General features: G+C 41.2%; 1 protein-coding gene across 1 annotated transcript; it reads left to right on the top strand.

Annotated features, from left to right (window-relative positions):
• Positions 1-220: 220 nt before the first annotated feature.
• On the top strand, positions 221-4,861 carry LOC109614791 (dentin sialophosphoprotein). Its single transcript, XM_034289136.1, has 14 exons — positions 221-370; positions 1,531-1,592; positions 1,769-1,801; positions 1,947-2,012; positions 2,148-2,189; positions 2,279-2,317; positions 2,433-2,477; positions 2,594-2,647; positions 2,875-2,919; positions 3,011-3,046; positions 3,140-3,211; positions 3,329-3,835; positions 3,956-3,994; positions 4,505-4,861. The coding sequence occupies exons 1-14, from the start codon at positions 363-365 to the stop codon at positions 4,567-4,569; spliced, it is 1,113 nt and encodes a 370-aa protein (XP_034145027.1). The 5' UTR covers positions 221-362; the 3' UTR covers positions 4,570-4,861.
• Positions 4,862-15,640: the final 10,779 nt, after the last annotated feature.

Raw genomic sequence — 15,640 nt, 5'->3', positions numbered from 1 at the left:
CAAAGGCATGATTTGCATGCATCAATGACCACAGGAACCAGCCACCTATAATCAACAAAGAATAGACAGAGAAGGACTGAGTTTGGTTCACATCTCATCAACGAACAATCACACTGGGAGGATTTTACTCAATAGTCAGTTGTTTGTCGCTCATACTGCCATTAGCCCATTGAACTTAGTTGAAACACTCCCACAGTCATGCATTGTTTTCTGCACAGACACCTAACACTCTGTCTTCTCTGACCCATAACCGAGCCTGTGTGTATTGTCTTGCTGATGCCAGCCTTTCAGCAACAAGGACAGTTGGCTATAAAACCTCCGGTTCAAGAGGTATCAGGCTTGTGTGAAGACTTCGACCCACAATGAAGCTGTAAGTCACTTTCTTTTTAATCCTATAGCCTGTTGGATTGACATATTCTGTATAAAAGTTCTGAATTTCGGGAAAATGTCATATTTGTTATTTTGTGCCAACTTGACTTGCCTTCTGAATGTGCTGCATTACATTTAAGAAATAAGGCATTAAAGGGTGCTGTATATGTCCAGTATATGAAAGCTTGGTGTAATTCTTATGCACTACATGTTGCAAAGTCTGTCAAATGTATTTCATAAAGCCCTTTTTACATCAGCAGTTGTTAGAAAGTGCTTTTCCAGAGTGCCTGGATCCAAAGTGCCTAGAGATACAGACTTAGCTGTGCTAAATACCACAACCACCAAAGCGTGTATTTATAAAAAAAATACTCTGTTTGCCAACAGAATTAGTACAGTAAAATGTTTTGAGTGTTGTCATATCACAGTCTTAAATATCACGGCTATCATCAGGCAATCAGCATTCAGGACTGGAACTATCTAGTTTATAATCAATATGATAGATGGTCTCATTATGTGAAGGACATTTGTATGTATTGTACAAATAAAACATCTATAATTTATATGGTCGCACTATAGCAATTCAATAATTTATTTCTAACCACAGACGTGCTTTTAACTTCTCAGTATCTTAAACTATTTTAGATTTCTAACTTAACATTATATTGTTTTTCATCCGTTTCGTTGATTTGGAAGGTTCTGTGGACTGACAGAGTTAAGGTTAATTACATCGCGTTAGGGCTCGGCAAAAAACATGTTTATTTTCTACAAATACATTTTTTATTGTATGAGTGTTTCCATGGAGTCTACACCTACCTAAAAGGGGCTCTGTGTGAAATCCTTGCTCTAACGTTAAGAAGACTGAATTTAAACAACACTTCTCTCCTCTTCCCTTAACGAACAATATTAGCTAGTCCAGGGTGGTTTTGGGTGGAAGGGATGTATAAAGCGAGTATAAAACATTTTTTGTAGACAAAAAAACCCGATTTCATCAGCTAGGTTGGAATTATTCGATTAAAACAGTTTTTGTTTACTTATCATGATTTACAATACTTAAATTGTAATGTTTAATCTCAAAATTGAACTGAATTGAACTGATATTGAGAAATCCCAATCCCAAAAAACACTTCTACAAAGTACAATCCTCTGTCTTTCGCCTTTTAGCTTGCTGTGTTTTCTGTCAGTTCTGGCTCTGGTGGCTGTGGTGGTCACAGTACCAATCGAAGGTAGGCCTAAGTATAATTTACAGTTAGAAGACATCAAAAGCACATCTTATTGAGCATTTTCTGTTTCATTTAAAAAAAAAAAAAATCTTGCTGTGATGAACTGACAAGGTATATTGCAGTTTATTGTTCAGCTTGTGGTGTTTCATATTATTAATACCACCGTAATTTATTTTCAGACAGAAGTCAGGATGTGATAAACTTTTTGAATGGTGAGGTGGTTGTCTTCATCCTAACCTTTCTGCATGAATGTCTTTAATTATGTTAAACCAAACCACTGTCTTGATTTAGAAATAATATTTTCAAGACATCATCAGATGTTACCAAGGAGACATTGTTAAGATATCTTATTTTCAGGCTTTGTTACAGGTGCCCTTAATGCTGTTCCCTTTGAAGAAAGCACCTCTTCAAGAGAAATCAATGGTCTGTGATTGGCATTTTATATTGGTTTCTGTCATTCTGTATTTAAAATAATTACATGTTGGTAAGGTGCCTCATTTATTTGGATCGTTTTGGGGTTCAGAAGTGTTTGTATCTCCTCTCATTTGGATTACCCAGCAGGTCCTGAGAATACTTTTGGTAAACCAGATACAAACCCAGGTGAAATAAACCAATACATTTTAAAGGAAATATTTATGTTTAGAATCAGTAATTGCCATATTGATGTAATTTATGAACATGTTCCACAGCCCGCCCAAGTGATTCAAGACCAACTGAAAACTCTGCTGGTAGGTTTTGAAAACACTGAACATTGTGATCACTCAATCAAATGTATTTATCAAATATAAATTCTGTAAGATTACTTAGGCCAACGTAATTACTTCTCAATCATTTGTCTTCCAGAAATCTCAGACGTTACACAGTCCTCAAACTTTGCTGATTTAACAGGTTAGTGTGGGTATGAAAATAGCACTGAAGTTATCAGTAGTCAATAGCTGGTGTTATTGATGTGTTGTTGATTATCTATCTGTTGTGTCATTGATCGGTGATCGATCATTTACCAGATAGTTTAGACTCCGATGCCCAATCAAAAGAGAACGGCAACTCCGATGATACAGGTATGTGGAATACGCTTACATAATAATATTATATAGGGCATTTCCACATTTGTTTTATTCCATTTCAAACAGATGCAGAACCACTTGAAATGGACTCATCAGAAAGCAAGGGTATAGCAAAAATAACCAATGACTGTAGGTGGGAAATTGTATGTAATATTGTTGGGTTGGAGATTGTTACAGTTAAACCAATTCCTCTCTCCCTCCTTCCCTCTTTCTCTCTCCAGATGATGATGACTATCAGATATCAAAGGGAAAGATTACGCGAACTGGTATGGCTCATGTTTTACATGAAGATAATGTAAGAAATGATGACTAGATAATTGATTTACAGAGACAAACGCTCTTTCTTAATCCAAACAGAAATGAGGAAGTTTGCACAGAACAAAAATTCTGCTGGTAAGAATGCCACCCCAGTTTCCAGTTTATCCCATTAGCATCTACTGTGACCACAGTGCTACAATAACCCTCATCAACTGGAACTGTTTTTAGGTAGCAAAAGTGGAGAAAAGGCAGATGTGGTTGTGGATGTAACAACAGTCAGTCCCTCTGCTGAGGGTCAAGGTTTGTCAAACACTGGACATGAGTGGAATAAAACAGGTTTCAAAGCAACAGTGCTTAGTACAATAACTCAATTTACAAATGATGACATTTCTAACTGGGCCTTGATCTCCAATACAGTCACTACAGGCAGCAAAGGGACTGACAGTCCTCTTCCAAGTGATCTGGGGAAATACACACAACATTCCTCATGGATGACTGTAGACCCAGACCATGTGGACAACATGCAGACAACCACTGGACAGAAGTCAACTAATCAGAGTGAAGAGCTGAGTAACGGGATTCAGAGGGCCAGAGGGGGAAGAGAGGGGAACAGCAGAGAGCTCACTGATCCCCACAGTGAGGAAACGCCGCTACTGGGATGTCAGGGTGTGGCCTGTGTGTCACAACAGTTGGGGACTAGAGGCAGTAGAGGGGAAATGAAAAACACCACCAGTCCTGATAGTAGTGATTTCCAAATCCAGGTGGTGACAGGCACAGCCACGGGTCAGGCCCTATGTAAGAACAGTCACAGGAGTGTAGTGAATGACGTGTTGGAAACGTCCGGAAGACAGCAGGACTTGGACAGTCTGGAGAATGTCAGTGGTGAATCGATTGATCTCCTTACTGATGATGTCAGCCGTGGCGGTGAGTCTGATTCCACACCATGGCTTTACAACCCGACCGGCCATAGCATCATTTTCATTTTAAATATTGACATTATATTTATAATCCAATTTGGACAATAATTGCTTTCAATCCTCACAGAAACCAGAGAGTATGTGAGCACTGAGAGGAACCCAGCAGGTAGGTTACAAGAAAGCACACCACGATCCATAAAACAGTCCCAATGAAAACATTGAGGTCAGTGCAGCTTCTTACATTCAGATGGTGAGCCCTAAAGGGACAATTTGTTCTGGTAATGGAAAGAAACAAAAAAACTGCAGTTGATTTATACCTGCCTAAATTTGTGCTCAAAACACTTCATTTTTTTGTGGAAAATATCACTCTCCTGTTGCGAAATCCACACATGTTCTCTAGCTGGTCTAGAAGTATTTCCTGTTTTGCGAAGATGGAATGAAAGAAAATTGATGTGGTGAATCTGAAGAATTTACCTCAGTAAATACTTTACGTCACTATTTCTGTGACATATAAGACCACTTTATAAGACCTAACTAGAACAGGCAAAAGGTATTACTCACCGGGAGACACCACATGTTCCCCAACAAACCACTGTTTTCAGAAGTCTTATACCACTCAGAGGGACATTGTTAAATCATCCTGAGTGTTCTCCACGTTGTCTTCTCTGTTTTCCAGTCCTTGGTCAGCTTCCAGGGACCCCAGCCAGGACATCGTCGGTGCCAGAGCCTTCCTCCAGGTAGAGTTGGCTGAGCTCTCCCCAGCAGGGCCTGTAAAACTCCCTGCCTCTCACTCGCGTGTCATCTCCCTCAAGCTCCACCGACTCTACCAGCCCGCAGAGAGCCCCTTCCTACACTAGTAATCATGACAGAGATGTCAGTATGCCTGGGGAGATTTATCACTGATTTTAAACCAAAAAAGATCATGAAATAAATGGGATTCTGACAGCAGCTGTTGCCCTCTGCTCCTCTGTCTCCTGGCTGTACAGTTCAGTTGTGTGTGAAGGGGAAACATGATGATCCGCTAACATCTCAGATCGATTCAATCGGAGTGAAATAAATGTCTGTTTAAAATGCCTGGTTTCACTGAAGTATTTTAAGATGATTCAATAAAGGACTGTATACACCCAAATTCCCAGTTGCAAGGGCAGAAAATACAGTCGCTTTGACTACACGACTATTCCACGAAAGATGCAAAACATGAGTACATTTCAACTTCACCCACTCAATCCACTGTCAGCTTGGTCTATATGAACAACATTTGGTGCATATGCATAAAAGATAATATGGCAGCTATTCAGCAACAGGATATAAATATGTTGACAGGACATGCCACTATTACTTTTTTTTTTGCCTCAGCAGCGTTTTTCCAGACATAAAACTGTTCCCTCATCCAACTGTGTTTTATAGTGATCTCTCCCATGTGTTGGAGGTTGACAGGCGGTGTCTGCCCCAACACATCTAGCACCGCCGTTTGCACTCAGGCAGTTGTTGATAACACGTTCTGTGGCCTTCAGGCTCAGCTTCAACATCAACTGCGTCGCTGTGCTCAACCTGTGATTGGGAATGACGAGCAGCTGATCACATGATCATCTAATGCTATAGTATTATCACCGTCTCTTGCAAAATTTAAAAAAGGAAAAAGTTAATATAGGCTAATGTTAGTTGTAAAGATGAAGGAGTGTAACGGAGATGAGCTTGTGACCCTCAACTGTTGAGTTACCTTACCTAAGAATGAAAGATACTCTATGTGGTAGCTCCCTGAAAAAAAGTCTGGGGTTTAGCTTAGCAGGTTACCATAATCGTTTGTGGCACAACTGGTAACTAAATCATAAAAATTGTTACAATGTACTTATATTCAGACTACAGTGAATTTTATTTAATTCATTTAATTCTAAATGACACTTCAAGGTGGCTTCACTTTGGGATAGACAACAATAGATATCCTTCAGTATCACACTGTCCAGCTTACTTTGACCAGCCCTCCATGTACTGACTCTGATGGCTTATAAAACTGCGTTCCTGTAAAAACAATCTGCACAGGAAGCTTGCACTTCCACGTTAACTGTCCTAGAACATGGCACCTGCCAAATACCTATGCTGGCTGTATAGTAAACTCCCAACTGGCTAGCTACTCTGGGGTTTATGGAGACCAGAGTGAGGTAAAGGACAATCCCTAGACAAATATTTTTTTTTGTTCTCCTCTCTGAAACTGATTTAACATTGCATAAAACATATATACACAAATACACACACACACAGACACACACACAGAAAAACTGAATGTTTCTCAATTGTATTTTTCAGACATGACCTGAAAAGGCAGACCAAGTCCAAACTGAACATCCATTTTTTTTTGTGAAAAGGATGGATTCCAACACAGTATTAAATTGAAGAAGGGATGGTGTTTGACGGATTACTAACATTCTTTGATGTAGAAAGTATTTATTGTAGGGGTGAACAAAAGGTTTGATGAAGGGAGCCATTGTCTTCAGGATGGTTTGTTTCCCCCCTTGCAATGGTGTCACACTAGTAAAATACTACTATAATGAGACCAAAGACCGCACTTTCTCTACTGAATTGTCACTTCCGTTCCATTTCCCAAAAGTTGGGACACTGCGTAAAATGTAAATAAAAACAGAATGCAATGATTTGCAAATAATGTACACCCTATATTCAATGTAAAATAATACAAAGACAACATATCAAATGTTGAAACTGAGAAATGTCATTGTTTTTTACCATCTGGCTTCTTATCAGCGCACAGTTCAAATGTCAGCATCCGTGACGGTATGGAGGTCTGTAATTTTTTATCATAGGTACACTTCAACTGTAAGAGACGGAATCTAAAAAAATAATCCAGAAAATCACATTGTATGATTTTTAAATAATTAATTTGCATAAGTATTTGATCACCTACCAACCGGTAAGAATTCCGGCTCTCACAGACCTGTTAGTTTTTCTTTAAGAAGCCCTCCTGTTCTCCACTCATTACCTGTATTACTGCACCTGTTTGAACTTGTTACCTGTATAAAAGACACCTGTCCACACACTCAATCAAACAGACTCCAACCTCTCCACAATGGCCAAGACCAGAGAGCTGTGTAAGGACATCAGGGATAAAATTGTAGACCTGCTTGGTGAGAAGGCAACAACTGTTGCCGCAATTATTAGAAAATGGAAGAAGTTTAAGATGACGGTCAGTCTCCCTCGGTCTGGGGCTCCATGTAAGATCTCACTTCGTGGGGCAACAATGATCTTGAGGAAGGTGAGGGATCAGCCCAGAACTACACGGCAGGACCTGGTCAATGACCTGAAGAGAGCTGGGACCACAGTCAAAAAAAAAAAAAAACTGCATACTGGTTTGATACGAGTTTTAATGGGACGCAAGTTGTGGTGAATTACCAGTATAACAAGTTTTCGTACAAACATATTTCCACGACAGGGCAGGGGCACCCAAATGCCCCTTTCTCCTGAGTTGGAGCGCCTGTTAATTTTCGTTTCCCTATTTCAGTTCCTTCTTCCCTCATGTTTCTTGTAGGTCATTGTTTCTGGATGTCATATCCTCAATATATTTTACGGTCTCTGATGTACGATCTGTTTTTATATTTTTTTGCCATTTAGTTATTTTATTAAAGTTCTTTGTTCTCCCTGCGCCTGTGTTCTGACTCCATCTGCAAACTCCAATCTTCACTAAATAATTTGTAAAACCCTGACCTTGTGAACTAGAAACAAAAGTGACAGTGCAAGGGAGTCTAGCTCAGAATATCTTTCTTTGTTTTGACTTTATGAATTCATCATGCAAAGCCTGTGACTGCCTTCCCAAATGTGTTTTCCTACAAAGTTGACTGTCATCATCAAATTGCTGCTGGACTACAAAATAAAAATACCTCAGTTACAGTATAATGAATGGATATTTAAGAACAGATTCATTTTATTCTCTGTGATTCACAGAAGCTTCAAAGGAAGAATTTAAACGTAGTTCTGATGTTTTTTAATGAAGGCTTTCAATTACTGATAATAGCTAATAGGAACATGGTTTCAAATGGGTCCAGAAAAGTAATAAAAAATAAAATAAAAATGTACCTCAACAAAATACATTCTACATCTGCAACCCACGTCTCCAACACCATTATTAGGTTTGCTGACGACACCACCATCATAGGCCTGATCTCTGAAAACGACGAGTCAGCCTATAAAGATGAGGTAAGGTCACTGACTTCGTGGTGTCAGGAAAACAACCTCCAGCTCAATACCAGCAAAACGAAGGAGATCATTGTTGATCACAGGAAGCAGTGGTTGGGAGACCACGCCCCCATACACATCAATGGGTCTGCAGTAGAGAGAGTTCCCAACATCCGGTTCCTTGGTGTCAACATCAGCGATGACTTGACCTGGTCTCATCACTCTAACATCTTGGTGAAGGAGGCCAGGAAACGTCTCTTCTTCCTCTGCCGTTTAAGGAGATTTGGCATGGATTCCAGTATACTCACCAACTTCTACAGATGCACTATTGAGAGTATCCTGTCCGGCTGTGTCACCGCCTGGTATGGCAGCTGCACCACCCACGACCGCAAAGCACTTCAGAGGGTGATTAAAACAGCAGAGAGCATCACAAGGTCTGACCTGCCATCCCTGCAGGATCTCTACACAGAGAGGTGTAGGAGGAGGAGCAAAAACATAATTACAGATCCCAGCCACCCATGCCACGGACTGTTTACTAAGCTGCCGTTAGGCAGAAGGTGATGGGGTATTCCGTCCAAAACTAACAGGCTACAGGACAGCTTCTTTCCTCAGGCTGTAAGGCTGCTCAATTCAGGAACCCCTCTTCCCTTCCATCCATAGTCCCATGCACACCTGTCACTTTATATCATGCTCATCTGCCAATCATATCATGCACACCTGTCACTTTTACATTGCACTATGGTTGTACAGTTGTATAGTTATTATTATTGATGTGTGTTTTTTGTATAGTGTTATTATTGATAGTTTGTGTTATCTTCTTATTTTTATATTATAATTACTTTTACTTTTTAAACTTTTAACTGCACTGTCAGGAGTAGGAACGCCAAGCATTTCATTGCCATAACTTGTTATTGCAAATGATAAATAAACATTTTGAACTGAACTTTCATCTTACTATGCACAAATCTGTTTGGTTAGAGAATAGCATTAGAGACCATTTATTTAATATAAAGTGTCTTCCATAATTATCAGACCTACATAAATAACAGGTAAATATGTTGCATTGTCATGTTTCAGCTTGATTTGATACTTAACATATGATGAATCTCGTTTTAATTTAGATAAAATTCCAATCAATAGCAACTGAGTTTTTGCACGCTCCTATTGTCAAACATGAATGTTTGATGAGCTGCGAGAACTCATTGAAATGAATCTGTGAAACCATGTATCATCCATGCAGAACCACTCCAGGTTTTCAATGGGCTTTAAGTCAGATGACTGGGATAGACATTGCAAAACCTTGATTCTGTGGTCAGTGAGCTATTTTTTGTGGATCTGGAGGAATGCTTAGGAGCATTATCCTACTAGAAAATCCAATGTAGGCTGCCAGATTTAGATGGAAAAAAAATATCTTGGTACTCAAATTGCTAAATAATACATATCACTATCATTCTAAATCAAATGTATATGTTATCTTAAAGTGGCCAAAACCATTCATTTCTAAATAAATTGTAAAATAATGTTGATATAGGAAAACAATGTAGTGTATGTTGAGAATTTTCTCTGACCCTCATAGTTATAAGAAGCAAACAATGTGAAATTTGTTAAAATAGCTTTGACAACAAGCAACAGAGCCTCCAAGCAGTGACCACTTACAACTTGTCCAAAATACCCTGTCTCAGTGTTTTACAGAAAGTGTTAATTCGATGGCACACTGTATACTCAGAGGAAATAACTGGTCTAAGTCTAAAGCTAGACTTTGTTATTATAACATAGATGGATGATGTGTTCCAGAAAGCCTCATGAGGGGAAGGATAAAATGACCCTTGGAGAGCAGCTCCCGGCAGAGGGGACGTGGACAGGAAGAGGGACGATGAGCCTCCCAGACCTTGTAGCTGCGTTAACCAAGCGTGTGACAAATAAAGTTTGACCTGACTATCCTGCACATAAGTCTGTATATATCTGTTCTTCTGTGTGCGCCATTTATCCAACCTCACTGTCCAACTGTTCGGTAGACTCAGCTGGAAAGACATCAATGGACATTTGCTCTGTACCAGGGTAATGTTTCGCAACACTGGAAGACCCCCGCCATTTTCACCACGTTGTTTTTTTTCATTTTTCCTGGTGGTTGTGGTCAGATGATGGATAGCAATCCATTTCTCAATGTCCACTGGAAGTATGCAAGATCAGGTTTTCGTTGCTCACACACAATCCGGTCAATCTGTCAGTTTTTGCTATTTATGATGTATTCCATTAATATTGGGGTTTGAGATATTAGTGTACTGTAATTCCTTTAAAGCCGTTCGTGGCTGCAGGTTAAAATAAACTTCACTCCTAATGGGAAATTCTGTATTTTTGTCACGTGCTGTTGTGGCAGGCCTGCCTTTCTACTGTGGTCCAGTCCCCTCTCTTCCACGTTAGAAGCACTGACACCTGTTTGTTATGGACCTCACCTGTGTTCCTCATCATCGTCCCTATTTAAGTTCCTCCTTCCTTACTGTCTCTTGTCAGCCGTTGTTTGGATCCTGTTCCTTTTGTAACGTTGTTCTTTTCTTGTCTTGATTTAGATTTCTTATGTCTTAGTTGTTTTTAATTAAAAGTCTTCAGTTCTCCCTGCGCCTGGGCCCTGCCTGCTACAAGCAATGTTATAATTTTAACCAGTTAAAGTATATTCTGCTATAAAATAACGTGTGTACATTATAAACATTGATGAATTGCATTTTGCCCTATTAAATGTAGTAATTGAGATGATATAATCAACCTTTCTGGATGAAAGATGACAGATTTTGTCTTTCATTGGGTTAAAAAATTAAGAAAATTCCAAGAGAATCCATGATTTGTGTAAAAAGCAAATCTATTCCTGAAAGGTGACTGAGTTTGACTTTCAGCTTCTGCTGTAAAGAGTGTAATACTGATATGTAAGATTTAGTGAACAAGCAAACAATTCTGGTGAAGAGCTAGGTAACAGCCAAGCAATGCAGTGGCCAAACCATCCCAGTTAGCATTGTGGAATGCTATAAAACCTTCCCTTCTCCTCTGCTTTAATTTACATGGTTTATTGAAAACACTTCAACCGTGCTTAACTGTGGTTGAGATAATTTGACAGGCCGTGCAACCTTGAATAGCCGCCAGCCTAATTGGTTTCTGGCTGTTTTCTTTGGACTGGATTTTTTTTTTGCTATAATATTTCAAATAAATTATATTTTGACTATATTCTAGGGAACATTCTATGAAGCTGACTGGATTAATGTGATAATGTGTAGATCTTGTCGCCTACAGTATGCCCATTGTTTGCAGCGTGACTGCTAGTTTGAGGTTGTTGCTATCCGAGCGGCCAGTTTAAAATCTTTGTTTAATCTTGCAGTCAATTATTATAATTTGTCTCATCAATGTTAATGTGTTCACTTAATGCATTCATGAATCTCATCCTGTACATGATGGACATTTATCCCATCCTTGCCTATTCTAAAATGTTGTGGCTTTGGTTAGGCTTCAACTCCTAGCTCTCTGTGGTTAGTGTAACGTCGTTAGTATGGGGGCTCATGTCTGTTGCTTTCGGTCCATTTATTTTCCTCCCCTACCTACACTGGATTGAATTACACATAAACCTCTGGTCCTTAACACAACCTATCTTCAAACACAACACTGCCCAACGTGGAATCAGTCTGTGTGTGTTTTTTGAATGGACAGCCATTTCCTCTCTTGAACGAAGTTTGAACGAGAACATGCCTGTCTGTAGCCGGTTCTCTTTGGAAGAAAGAGGTTTCTCCCCAATCCATTTTCCAGGTGGGGGATTTAATGAAGACACATTGAGAGATATCAGAGAACTGGCTGGGTTTCTCCAGGAAACCTGCTTCATTCTCCTTCCATTTCCCCATCTTCCTCCAGCTTCTCCTCCTCTTCTTCTTCCCCCATTCCTCACCTCTTTTCATCAGCACCCCTCATCCTCACGCCTTCATTCAAACCCTTCCTCCTCAAACCTTCATCCGCACCCCTCATCCTCACGCCTTCATTCAAACCTTTCCTCCTCAAACCTTCATCCGCACCCCTCATCCTCACGCCTTCATTCAAACCCTTCCTCCTCAAACCTTCATCCGCACCCCTCATCCTCACGCCTTCATTCAAACCCTTCCTCCTCAAACCTTCATCAGCACCCCTCATCCTCACGCCTTCATTCAAACCCTTCCTCCTCAAACCTTCATCCGCACCCCTCATCCTCACGCCTTCATCCGCACCCCTCCTCCTCAAACCCCTTGGAGTTTGAGAGCTGTATTCAGTAGCTGCAGAAGAGGAAAGGAGAGGGCAGGGGTTCAACAGTGTGCACACCAGCCGTCCAAGTCCTGAGTATATTCATCAGAGCAGAAATGGCCTCTGCTTCTCTAAGGCGCCTTGGCTCAAAACGAGGCACAGGACTGCGGTGCTCTATGATTAGTCATTGGCCTCGGTGTTTGACAGCTTACAGACAGGCCTAATATGTCTGAGAGGGGAGTGTGACACCTGGACCTGGGCCGTGGGTAATAGGCACCGCTGGCGATGTTGGGATCATTTCGGTTTTCAGAATGTGTGGCTTTTGTCTTAAACCGATGCCAATGTTTCCTATGACATCATCTCTATTGGTCTCTCGTGGTGCATATTTGGGTGCTGTGGGTCTATCCGATAACCATTAGTTGAGTCTTGAAGATATTTCATGTCTATAAATATAGCCTAGTACATTTGAAAACAGAAATTATCAGTTTTATGAACACTGGGATTATAATGAATAATCAGGTAAGTGTTTCCCCTTTGTTACGCATGTACAACTTGTACAAATTTTAAGCATAATTGAAATGTGTATTCTTTGCATCTCCTTGGCTTTCATGTGGCTCCCCTTTCTAGAGTGAGGTCACAACCTGGGGATCAGCCCTTTATCATGGTAGCCCTAGATAGAAATGATAGTAGACGTCTACACATTAGTTCAAGTACTGTTTGCTCTGTACCTCCATTATAGGGGCCCTATTATTGGTCATGGATCAAAACACCTGGCATTTACATCCTGGCTCCCATTCACCTATTCAATTAGAAACGTTAGAAATAGAGCAGAACTCTTAGAGATTATACTGAAATACCTCAAGCTCGCTTGAGACACTGTGGACCATAAATGCAGACCACTGTGTAAAATGCAGGGAACGTAGTGGTATTTGGGATGCAGTCCACATCCTTGACTGACTCAGGAAGATGCTGGCTAAATATACAACCGCATGTTGACTGTTCGTCAAAAAGACAAGCCAACATGCTAAGAAGTGACGTGTGGGGTGATATCATGTGGTGGGTTAATACTATTTTTCCTTTAGGAAATCTGATGAAACATTATTGAAAAAGTACATGTCTAGTTGGAAGAATGAGCACTGAGATTTTATTTTTTCCCTCTTCTTCTAATATACCCATGTTTAATTTCATGATTGGGAAATATCCAGGTGGTTTGCTTAATATGACCCAGATGGGGTTTATTGCAGCGATCCCAATTTTCCAAAACATTAGCGGAGGAAGGGTAATAAAAGCTGTAGATTTTTCCCGTTCTGCATACAGACACCCCCTCCCTTGTTTTTTAACTCTCAGAGGGGATGAAGAGCAAGCAAGAGTTCAATGTTATAATTTGTTTTTATTAAAACAATTGAATGACAGCACACAGAGAGAGTTTCCAGTCATAAAATCCAGGCCCAGTTGAAAGAGGACAGAGAGCAGCAGTCTCTGTCTTTACTGGCTGCAGGAGTTAACTATTATGTACCCAGATGACAAAATCACAATGTGGTTTTCACCAAAGGGAACAAAAAAAAAATCTACTTTGATGACCAAATATAAAAAGTGGGGTGCAAGAGGGGATTCTAAAGAATTTTGAGACTGGGTTTTAAAAGGGTGCCCACTTGTACCTAGTAAAAGAAAAACAAAATTAAAAACTAACAACAACAGAAGGTGGATCAATTATAAACAGATGAGAACAAAATATTCAGGTGTGCATTTCAACAAAAAGTAGAGGAGCTAACAAAAGCAGGCCAAGGTAGAGGAGGCTACAGGGCCAGAGGATCTGAGTCCAAGGTAGAGGAGGCTACAGGGCCAGAGGCTGTGAGTCCAAGGTAGAGGAGGCTACATGGCCAGAGGCTGTGAGTCCAAGGTAGAGGAGGCTACAGGGCCAGAGGCTGTGAGTCCAAGGTAGAGGAGGCTACATGGCCAGAGGCTGTGAGTCCAAGGTAGAGGAGGCTACAGGGCCACAGGATCTGAGTCCAAGGTAGAGGAGGCTACAGGGCCAGAGGATCTGAGTCCAAGGTAGAGGAGGCTACAGGGCCACAGGATCTGAGTCCAAGGTAGAGGAGGCTACAGGGCCAGAGGATCTGAGTCCAAGGTAGAGGAGGCTACAGGGCCAGAGGATCTGAGTCCAAGGTAGAGGAGGCTACAGGGCCAGAGGCTGTGAGTCCAAGGTAGAGGAGGCTACAGGGCCAGAGGATCTGAGTCCAAGGTAGAGGAGGCTACAGGGCCAGAGGCTGTGAGTCCAAGGTAGAGGAGGCTACAGGGCCAGAGGATCTGAGTCCAAGGTAGAGGAGGCTACAGGGCCAGAGGCTGTGAGTCCAAGGTAGAGGAGGATTGCGAGTGTTGTGTGAATTTCTATGTCAGAAATGTAAAAAATTATTTCAGGTTGGAAGCTCATAAAATGTGAAGAGCCTCCTGTTCTACTGGGCTTGTAAATGTACGAAATGCTTGCAGATGTGTGAAGGTGATTTTGCCTCCGATCACAGCATCGCTCAGTTTCTGAACTAGCAAAGTGCTCAACACCATCAGCATGTGTTGCAGGGTTCGCAAGGAGAAAGATTTATCAGTAGCACTCCTCATGTACTCTTTTTGTACTCTCCCCCATGTGACGACGAAAACAGCTCATATTTGTAAAAACCAACATACCTGCATACATCACCAGCTCACCATGACTCTTCAGCATGCAACCAACAGCTTAGCAGTTCACGACAGGTCGAGGTATCAGATTTACCGGGTCAGTGAATCCTCCTGAGAACAGGGCTTCACACTCCCGTCTGAGCCTTTCTCCTCTGGCTGCTGCCTCGTCCGTCTTTATCCCTCCGCCGGCTCAAAGGGAGCGACACATGGACGTCTCATTCAACTCTTAACGATAGGGGATGAGAGGCGTCTCTACAGCCGCTCCCCTCTTCATCGCTCCCTCCAGAATCTCCATCCCCTCTTCGCTCCTTCGTCTCCAACTCCACCCACCTCACCCCCAGTGTGCGCATCTTGCGAGTCCCAGATCTGTCCTTAACCCGCATGGACGTCAAGAAGGTCGGTTGGTGATTAAAGAGAGATCTCTAGCTCATTCCGTGGTGGAGGGCAAATAGCTTGTGCACCAGAGTGGCTACATTTTCACACAACCTGATCCTAAATTAAGATATTGTTTTGAATAATCTGTTTGTTGGTGGGGGGGGGGGGGTGTATAGAAGAGACAGAAATGTTGAACATAATATCCCGGGTCATGTTCTGCAGGTACGCCTGTGATAAAACCAATTTTAAATTTTTTGAAGAACAGGCTATTTTTTTTCTTCAAATGTTTTCACAGAACACTTGGTGGTGGTTTGCGACAGGCCCCCCATTTTGAAAT

The sequence above is a fragment of the Esox lucius genome, chromosome 20, assembly GCF_011004845.1.
Source record: "Esox lucius isolate fEsoLuc1 chromosome 20, fEsoLuc1.pri, whole genome shotgun sequence".
In the NCBI taxonomy this organism is placed as follows: domain Eukaryota; kingdom Metazoa; phylum Chordata; class Actinopteri; order Esociformes; family Esocidae; genus Esox; species Esox lucius.
Note: the sequence above shows the minus strand (reverse complement) of the source record. Positions and strands in the feature narration are given on the sequence as shown.